Source organism: Platichthys flesus, chromosome 14 (assembly GCF_949316205.1).
Source record: "Platichthys flesus chromosome 14, fPlaFle2.1, whole genome shotgun sequence".
NCBI lineage: Eukaryota > Metazoa > Chordata > Actinopteri > Pleuronectiformes > Pleuronectidae > Platichthys > Platichthys flesus.
Genome location: NC_084958.1, coordinates 12,325,272 through 12,335,780, shown reverse-complemented (window position 1 = coordinate 12,335,780; position 10,509 = coordinate 12,325,272). Strand labels below are relative to the sequence as shown.

General features: G+C 39.7%; 1 protein-coding gene across 1 annotated transcript; it reads right to left on the bottom strand.

Moving 5' to 3' along the window:
* Window positions 1-744: 744 nt before the first annotated feature.
* On the bottom strand, window positions 745-10,322 carry slc25a42 (solute carrier family 25 member 42). The gene is made up of 8 exons (XM_062404088.1): window positions 9,965-10,322; window positions 6,860-7,021; window positions 6,496-6,607; window positions 6,331-6,356; window positions 5,914-6,080; window positions 5,400-5,516; window positions 4,871-5,022; window positions 745-4,612 (listed from the first exon to the last, which is right to left on the bottom strand). The coding sequence occupies exons 2-8, from the start codon at window positions 6,938-6,940 to the stop codon at window positions 4,287-4,289; spliced, it is 981 nt and encodes a 326-aa protein (XP_062260072.1). The 5' UTR covers window positions 6,941-7,021; window positions 9,965-10,322; the 3' UTR covers window positions 745-4,286.
* Between the last annotated feature and the right edge of the window lie 187 nt (window positions 10,323-10,509).

The window sequence follows — 10,509 nt, the reverse complement described above, 5'->3', positions numbered from 1 at the left end:
TATCATACTGTTAAATGAACTGGTTTTGATGGTTGGTTTGTTTCCTTCTCCAGTTTCTAGCTCAGTTTCACGTGTTACTACGTTCACGGTCAAGTTCAAAGCGCCGCTGGGCCTCAGGCCTGAGCAGCTTCTGACCCAGCTCACCACTCAGAGCGGGGCTGCAGCCCCATCTGCCGGCCGCATGAGCAATTACAACCGGAGCGATTCAATCATTCGTGAGGATGGAGCGTCCTCCACTGGTCATCGATTGTCACTACACATGTTTCCAGTGTAGACAAAGGCAATTAAGAATGTGCATGATCAATTACAAACACATTTAAAAAAGCTACAATGGATTGATAGACAACAAATACAAAAAATATAATATTATGTGTACTCACTGATTCACTGATTTGTATTCATAACTTTCTAGATATGTTCATACATAAATTAAGGATTAATATAGATATTTTTATATAAATACAAAACTACTACTTTAATTAATTTGTGTAGCGATAGATAGATCTTTATTTGGACCATGTATTTTTTCATATAATTACATTTTACTTCAATCATACTTTTTGTAGACTCTTATTTTTTGTCACCATCAAAAGTCAAGTAAAAAAAAAATGCAATCACTTTTAAAATGATGAGTGTCCTTTAGGCTCACACTGAATATTTATTTACATTTAATTCCAATGAAAAAAACTACTCCACAGACACAAGCCATTCAGAGCCATGGAGATAAGTGAAATAATCAGAAAGTGTTGTCGACATCCAGTTTATTTAAGAATTTGATATTTCTAAACATTCCTTCAGTTTGACCATGAACACTACAGACTGGACACAGGGTGTCGTATTAGTAGGTACATTTACATTCAGTTGGCACAAACCACTAGGATTTACAAGGCAGTCATTATATCACTGCAACACTGGATCAAAAACACACAAGATGATCTGCTGGAACATGTCAACACAGTTGCATTGTACAAACAATGTGCTTGATTGGAGCAAATAAAATGACTTGCTGGCCATTTGTTGTTGTTGTAGTGTGTCAGTATTTCATCTCATTAAGCCACGGTCAGGTCCTTCACAAAGAACATACTTTTATTTTGAAACAAATACAAAACATAAAACTTTTGGCATTTAATGATTGTCTAGGTTAGTTAGACTCTATCTATAATACTATTTGATCATTGTGTCTACCTGTCTCCTTGGATTTAGAGGTGGGGAGTTAATTTTACAATTCTCTTAATGCCATACCATATTAATCAAGGTACAAATAGATATTAAATCCTCCCTTGTTCCTCAAATCAGCTCCAAAAGGGTTGTAATAGTTTGACCTCATGTGTCCCAGAGTCGAGAATCGCACATCCCACCCATGCGCAAGGCAGTTTTTAAAGTTTTACAAAAATTCCCATACGAAAACTACACCTGAAGTTTTACATTCTGTCACAGGCGTCTAACAATCAAACCACCTGCTGCTTCTTCAATACTTGAGAAATGTCAAACCCTAAGGCCAGAAAATGGAAGCAACCTTCACAAAGGTTAGTAGGAGTAGCTCAGTCAGAGTAAAAACGTGACTATTCCTCACTAGGCACTTAAGTGTCAGTAACTGTCCTTCACTCGGCTTCAGTCACTGTCTGCTTTCCACCCAACGCTTGGAAGCATCAGTTCAGAACATGTGACGGTTTCAAGCCGTCTTCCACCAAAGCTTAATGACCTCAGGTAACGACTACAGATAACAAAACACTAGACTTGGATCAACTGCTCTTCTGTTAAAGTTTGCTGATGCAGCCTGGTTAGTCTCACACATCACCTCCACGCTACATTTCCCCTAAACCTGATTCATTGGTCAATTATCACAGCATCGATTAACAGTGATGACAGATAGCTGGTCAGACAGATGCAGGTTGGGAGTTTAATTCAGTTAACAGAGCTACTGAATAGAGATGGTTGTGAAATTCTAATGTATCGCAAACTGTTAAGTACTTAAGGTGGAAGATGAATGCTTGGTTTGAAAAGTTAATTAGTTTCAGATTTTAAGCATTCATTATTTAATTTAAAAAAAATCAAAACAGTAGTTTTAGAAACTTGACGTGACAAGAATCATTCTGGTACTTGTGTAAATTTTTTAACATAACTTTAAGGTGATTGAACTTTTTAAAAAGGGACAAAAAAAAAACAATATTTGCTGATTAAATATGTGCAATCAACTTTTTGTTTCAAACATCATCTTGTGAGGTATTATTATTTATTATTTAAGGCATCACTCTGGACTTTACTAACTTATGGTATTTTCTCTGGTGACTTTTAGGAATAACAATAATAAAAGTGATCATATATGTTATTTAAGAGTTAAACAAATTTTTTTTAAACTAAATGTTAAGTGTTTTAAAAATAAACTTTCTGCTTTAAATATCATGACCTCTGCTCCACTTGGCTCAACCACTCTGTCTCAGTGGTTAAGGTCTAAGTATAGAAACTATTGACACTGCTAATGACTGGAGGCCTGCATCAATACTGCTGAAACTCACGTACACACAAAACACTAAACGTGCACTGAAGGAAAGTACAATATAGAGAACATTGCAATATACTGAATTATACCTGTAACAAAACGAGCTCTACACTGTGTGTGTGTGTGTGCATATTTCAAGTCAGGTTTTCAGTCCAGTAGCAAATCTACACCTCGAGTCCACACAAATAACAAGTTATTGTTTCAATGACCAGTTCAAATCTGAACCAGTGTTATTGTCAAGATTTACACAAAAAAAGCTTGATATTGACAGCAAGTTCCTCAAGCGATAGATGCTTCAGACAACATTTGTGTTCGGTTTGCAGAACTCCAATGTTATCGCCTGTTAATTCATCTGAAACAATAACACCAAACACCAAGGATTAGAAGAAATACCTCTTACAGTGCTACAACAATATTGAAACATTGTAAACGTCATGTGTTCTCTGCAGGGCTGCTGTATCAGATCACATTAGACTGTAGACAAGTTCCTCCTTCACTGGTGATGACAGGTCTGTAAAAGGACCCATCAAACTGTCTTATGTGCATCACTTGAGACTACCTGTCAGTTATTTTTAGCAACAGACTAACATGTGTTGATATGTCAGACAACCAAACTGTCAATCACTTTTGAAAAAAACTAAACTAGAATGGCACTCAGTTGAGCGCATAGCTCCGCCAAGGGATAATTCCTGTATCTGCCTCTTGGTCAGCATTTGGCCAAAAGTATTAACATACAGGGGCAGAAAAAAACCTACCCCCATTTAAAACTATATATTATTCTGGATTTCCAGATATCAGTCACCCTAAATATTATTTTTTCCCTCAAGATCCATGTCTCAATCTCTGGAAAAGGGGTTCAAATGTCAGCAAAAGTCTTATTTCGCAATGTTTGGGAAAGTGATTTAAAACAGGTTCTGGATCTGCCTCTTTGTCTGGAATAAAACGTATTTAGTTCAGTGGTTTTTGTGTGATCCTTCTACCAAACATACAAACAAACAAACAAAGAAAACAAATAAACAAACAGTGAGGGATGAAAACATAACATCCTTGGCAGAGGTAATAATAGGGGCACTTTTTATACGTTATAACTTTTGGCACTGGCATTAAATATAGATGTCTGATGTCAGTGCAGAAGCTTAACTCCAACTAAAAGTCTGCGAATTAAGTTTCACATTAAAGTTTTACCTTAAAGATATAATTTGACTCAGAGATTTAAACAACTTCAACTCAAACAATAACTCACTATTCCCTGTAAGTAAAGATGCTGCTACCTCTGTGCAAGGTTTTATCTCTTTTGTGCTCATTTGTATTAACATCACTAGCATCATAGCATCTTGAAGCTAGCTCAAATCCTAACCTTTGGTATGATTCTATAAAACAAATGTACACAAATCAAAACAAATCTCAAGAGGGCACAATGTACTCTTATCAAACCAAATGGTTGTTAAAAGTCAGTAGAAAATGAGTGGCAGCCTGCATTGCAATTGAGGGTGTTGGTTGGAAGCGGACACACAAGGCAGTTGACTTATCAGTGTGTGTGTGGGTGTGTGTATGTGTGTATGTGTATCTCTGAACTCTCTGATCCTTAAATACACTCACAGGCCTGGTCCACAAGGGGCACAGAGCGTAATAACCTATCAGCATCCACACAAATCAAATCACTGAGCATATTGCACTTAAATGTACACAACAACAGTGTGTACAGGTACACAGTACCACGTCGGGCTGGGCGATGTGGAAAAAAAACATTATCGCTATAATTCTTTTCATATCAGTCGATATGCTATTATCGAGACGTGTAGCCCATCTGATGCAGCTTCCTCAGCAGAATCTGAGTAAGGTCAAACGTGGTGAAGCTGATCCCCACTGCAACAGGCCCCTTCACCCAGTTCATGCTGAGACCTTTGTAGAGTCCGCGGATGACCCCCTCCTCGGACACGATCTCCCGCATGGTGCCCAGGATGGTGCCATACGTGTGACCGGTGACTCCCGCAGTCTGCATGCGCCGTCGTACCACGTCCAGGGGGTAAGACGCCGACTGGCCAATGAGACCCGCACAGGCTCCAAATGCCAGGCGCTCGTACGAGTAGGGGAAGGGGCGGCCGCTGCGTTCTACACAGGAGAGGAGGTTGTAAAGGAATGCAAGTAAAAAAAATTAAATTCACATATGCAACATAAACATTCCAGCCGCTTTCAGACATCGGATTTTCTCTTGATATTCTCTGGAGGGGCTTTATGTGAGAACGCAAATATCCAAACAAGAGACTGCAGAGATTTTCTGGAGTTTCACCTGCCTGGCCCCCTAGTAAAAACTCCAGAGAAAGCAGCTTAAGGGATAGTATATAAATTGAGTTAGTGTTGGTGCATTACCAGCATGTAGCTTCTTCAGTGTCTCATAGGTAAAGAAGCTGAGGCCAGCATAGGGAACCACACCCAGTATGGTGGGTGCAAAACCTCGATACAGCGTCTTCAGGCCCTCTTCCCGAGAAATCCGCACAAACACATGCAGGATATTACTGTACCTAAAGAGAGGAAACAAATAGAAAGTTTGAGAATTGTTTATTGTAGTTGGATACAATTGGGCGAGGTGTTGTGCAACAAATAAACTGTTTGACTTATTTTGGAGGCTTCACCCACTTCAGTTATGCTTATGTCTAAAGTCTTCAGTGTCAGTGAAAAGAGCATAACCCCTATCAGATTTGTTGTGATGATTATCCAAAGTGTTACTGAATTTGATCTCAGTTTGATTCTTTGTCTAGTATCATGACCTTTCACCTGAACCTTAAAGCAACACAAACACACACAACTTGAGCCCCCAGTGCTGTTTGGCTATTGTCCCCGTCAGTGTAAGAGCTCTAATATTTACTGATGATGGGTTTTAGCAGTTCCATACACTTACATTTCCTTTGGTGTTACGGCCATCCTAGCGCGCACCATGTCCAGGGGATAGGTCAGCATGGCCGCCGTTGTACCGGCCATAGATCCGGCCAGTAACCTTGGTATGGGAGGCAGGACACTGAAACAGCAAATTAGCGTCAATGTTGAGCTGTTTATGCTTCAGACAACATGTAGAAAATCTTGAAAAACATGAGCACTGATTAAATCCCTAAAAACTCATCACTTTCTCAAGATTACAGGTTTACATTTTATCCCCTTGAACTCTACACCACCAACAGGTTTAGTGTTTGCAGATCTATAAATAAGCCCCACCTCATTCTTCACCCACCCCCCAGCTGCTTGCCTGTAGCCCTGATGCTGCTCATCAATCACACGGCTTGTTTTCTCCTCTGCTAGATACTGTCTGTCACACTTTTACAGGTGCTAATATTTGAGTAATCCAGACATAGATGTTTGAACATGAGACCAACTCTGAAGAAAAATAAGTAAATCTCCCGGTATAAACTGACACTTACCTGCCCTGAAAGCCATAGTAGCTTCCCAGCTTCCTCTTGTACTGCTCATGAGCACAGAACTGGATGGCAGCGTATGGGATGACTCGCACCATGGTGGCAGAGTTCCCCCTCCACAGACTGAAGAAGCCATCCTTTAGGTAGGTGCGGTATATCAACCTGTATGCCTCCTGTAAGTCAGTGTGTACACATAAACACATACTTTACATTCTTACTTAGATGGAGCGGATAATAATTTAAGTTAGTTTATGGCACAAATCTGTATGTATGTGTCTGCAAGTTATTTTGATCCATTAATTAATTCAATTCAGAAACTATGCTAAATACAATGAATGTGATTCAACTTATTGCATGTGACTAAGAACCGGTTCATTGTTTTAATAACCCTCTCACATAAAATGTTCTTTAAACCAAACGTACCTTGGCAGAGAATCGTGCTGACGACACTGAAAAACAAAACAACGTACAATATAAATTACATACACAGGGGTAATTATTGTGTGTGTGTGAGCACAATCCATAGAATTTAATTTGGGTCGTTTGTAATCTTAAAACCGTTTTAGCTCAACCGTGCGTCCAACTTACCTTGGAAGATGATTTTAGTCCTGTCCAATGGGGCGACAGCGGTCTTGGCCAAAGCTCCTGCTAAAGCCCCTGAGAAGAGCGAGTTGAGGACAGTCCGAGTGTGCATCAAGCCCTGAGCACAGAAGGAGGAATTGCTTTTAGGTATCACCAACACAAACACAGTGAATCCTGTGACACTGTATCATCACATGCACAAGCGTCTTGATATGCTGTTGATCATTGAGCTGGCTTTTCAATTGGATATTGTTAATTGAGCAGCTCAGTCCAATTCACAAATTAAACTTATAAAGCAAAAAAATGATTCTGTGAACTTCCTTCTCGGGTGAATATTTTTCTTAGAGTGTAAAGTAAAACGTTAGCTCACTTCTGACTGACTGGAGGAAGCCAGGGGCAGCACTTCTCCTTGTGTAAGAGATGCCCGTTGTTCCTGGACTCCATTCCCCATTCCCGAGGACTACACACAGCTGTCACTGAGCCCGCTCATGAATTCATCCACAGGACGGGCGGTGACACCAGGCACCGGGAGCTACACAGACAAGGAGAGACCTAAATGAGGATCAACAGTCCCTTTATATACAATTTGAAGCTGAGCAAGACATTCCGGTGGCTTGGTTTTGACTCTTGAACCTTTAAGAACCTTAAGTCAAGTGTGACTAAAATAAACTGCAAGCATAGTCTACAAAACAAGATCAATTGATTTTAAACTCTGGAGCGGCTTCATCTTGTTTTCTTGTGCACCAAAAAATCTGATCTAGTTTTTGTTACTATGCATTTCTCTGCTGACTTCATCTGTGTCACGTTAGCAAATAAGTTATCCTTCAACAAGAAGATGTAAATAACCACCTTGAGTAAATGGTTACCTGGAGACTAATGCAGTCACCATACAGTAACTGACTGACACACCTATAAAGGTCATCTGAGCAGCAACTTAGCAAAACACACACAAGACCACCATTGAAGAGTCTCCCTCGCTAAAATATCAGATTACAGTGTTTCCACATCTTTGTACGGTCACAACAGTGTCTGAGCAAGAGCAACACCAAGGGCAATGTCACTACCCCGACAAGACACCAACACGTCTACTATGTTTTTCAATGAGCTAATCATTTTATCAGACAAATCAGCTATTCATGTACCCTTTAACCACAATGGGCTCTCTGGTTCAATGTTAAATAACCCCCCCCCCCCCAAAAAAAAGTTTCACAATTAGTCACTGATCCAACACACTTTAAATCACAGTCACAACAAGATAAGCAATAATATTCTCCATGCCTGATAACATTCTATATAGTTTTTTAATTCAATGTAAACAACTAAATCTGTGTTCAGAATTTTGTGTAGGAAGAAATACATTTATACATTACATTATAATCCAGTAAATGGACATTACTTTGACCTTAACACAAACTGTTTGATACATATGTACATGTGAAAAGGGATAAATAAGCCTTTAGGTGTTTACAAAAATTATTCATTGTGCAGCCATGAAATAATGTCATCCTAGTTTTAATACTTCACTAAGCTGGTGTTATACAGCACCTCAACTGGTGACTATTAAGTAATGAACAATTGTTAAATAATCACGTTATTGGAAAAAGACCCACTCAGAAATCCCAGAGTTCAAGGAAGTGAACAGTGAGGAGAATCAAACAAAGTGAGATGGGGGGGAAGAGATAGTCGAGAGACAAGAGAGCAAACGGGGAGTCTGCGGAAAAGCCATGTTGTCAAGGGCAACCAATATTGGCATAGGTACAATAAGGCTTCAAACCAAATGACCATTTAGACCCTTTCACCTCACCCACTGTTCTCACCCACAATCCATCCCTCACCCCTCCCCACAGCCCCCTTTCCCCTGCATATCACTTTACAGTTCCTTGTTCTTGAAGGCCAGCTCTGATTGGTCGCCTCACTTGTCATCTGTTATTCAACACCGCATTCCCATGCTACACAAACACACAGCGTCCCTGTGGATTAAAAGTGTTACATACACAGCAATGTCTTCTTGTGTTCTGACCTGTTGTTTTAAGAAACTACTGTGACCAACGTGTCCTTTCAACTGGGTTACCTAATGACCATTAGTAAATCGCCAGTGTACCAGGAAACTGCGATGTTTCAGAGTGTGTTGGTATCAATACTAACTAACAGTCACCTATAACATGTGTGTGTTGAGACTAAGTTTGGGCAATATGTCCAAAAATGATACCATCAAGCATTATATCAACAAATATTTGATTATTTTTATATTGGTATTGGAAGTGAAATGTATTATATAACTTGTGTAATTTATGCTTACAGCAGACATTTTAAACTAGGTTACAGCTCAACATAAACTTTATGGTGCACCCACTGTCTAGCTAGCATGTGAGCCCATTGTCTATTCATGTCTTGCACAGGTTGATCCTGAGATCACCTAAAGTCTAAAGTGTCCTTTTGCTCTACTCTGGTTTAACTGGGTTTGTCCTTTGTTCCAAGAACTCAGCTGACTGACACAGCACCCTAACCAAAGAGGATACTATTTCCTCTCCAAGACATTTAGGATGCAGCCTATAAATCACACCTCTACAGATGATATGTTCCAGACACAAATACACCCCCCCCTCCTATCTTTTCACCCCTGTCTATTTGTTGGTTTGTTTGTTTTATGAGCAAGATTACACAAATGTAAAAGGTGGATTACCATAAAACTTGGTGGAAGGAAGTAGTATTGGTCAGGGTAGAAACAATAGCATTTGAATGCAGATCCCAATCATATTTGGTAATATGATTTCTCAGGTAATCATTTATAGAACTTGGTGAGGAAAGGCACATGTGTTTAAGGGGATGATAATTGTGAGCGTGTGCAGCTTTTTGCACATCAAAATTAAAATCCAGATGTAGGGAATTTGACTTCTTGTAGCTCTAGAGGAGATACAAGATGGGTGGCATAATAAAAAGACTAAACAATACATTTTTAATGAAGAGCTACATAAGTAATGCTGCATTTGAAAGGCTTATAGTAAATTTTCTGGTCGGATCTAACCATCATTTGTGTGTAGTTTGGATTATTTTGTTAATAAATTAGTTTAATTAATACAGAATGAGGATATGATGCCCAGGATGAGTTCTACAATATATATGTATATACCAACAGGTTTTATTTATCATGACAAGAAAGAGAGAGGAAGCAAACCATCACATTTAACATTGATGTTTAATAAATTTGTTAAATATTACATTTACTGTCGATTTTTTTTAACAGCCTTGTTTCCTAAACCATATCATTTCCCTTGTTATGTTACTCCTAGTCCTTGGATTGTAAATCACAGTTGTGTACATTAAACTGAACACAGTATAAGAGCAAGGTTCAGTGAAGAATTGCATATTCATCAATGATCGAACAATCTCCAAGCTTCTCTCAGCACCAGACCTGACCAAACTTACCCACTCACAAACAAACAAACACACAGTGATCTGTCAGTGCTTCTCTTACCTCGCACAGTCTGACACCGGCTCAGACACCTGCGGACTCCTGCTGCTTAGATATCCCGAGTTATTCCAAAGAGACACTGGTTAGCAGGTTCTTGTTCCTAAATTCGCCAAATTCCAGGTTAAGTAACGTGTGCTAGCTGTTAGCTTCCCCGCTACACTAACGTTATTATTGAGCTAGGACGAGTCGCCATTAAAAAACAAAACAAAAAAAACGATGTGTCCTGTCGTTAAACGCTGCTTCTTCTAAACACGTCCGAGATTCGTTTGCCCAACACAGACTCGGGGGGGACTGACGTCGTCCATGCTGCTCCGACAGCTGCTGTCACCGCTGAACGCTAGATCCGCCACACTGAGGTCCGACAAGGACAAGCGCCAAGGCATTGTGGGAAATGGAGTCTGAGGGGAGGCGTGCCTGGATAGGTCGCTTACAGGGGCGTGAGCAGGAAACTCCCCAGAGTTTAAAAGATAATGTATTCATTTTGTAGTTATATATTTTGGTTTAGTTTGTGAAATGGTTTTGGTTAACAGATTATTGTTTGCTGTTAT

Bases quoted from the DNA above. Each gene is read 5' to 3' on its own strand.
- slc25a42 (XM_062404088.1), bottom strand. From the start codon at position 6,940: ATGGGGAATGGAGTCCAGGAACAACGGGCATCTCTTACACAAGGAGAA. The intron at 6,081-6,330 runs GTACGTTTGGTT...ACTGACTTACAG, and splicing joins CAGCACGATTCTCTGCCAAG to GAGGCATACAGGTTGATATA. The intron at 5,517-5,913 runs GTAAGTGTCAGT...TTGCTGTTTCAG, and splicing joins TACTATGGCTTTCAGGGCAG to TGTCCTGCCTCCCATACCAA.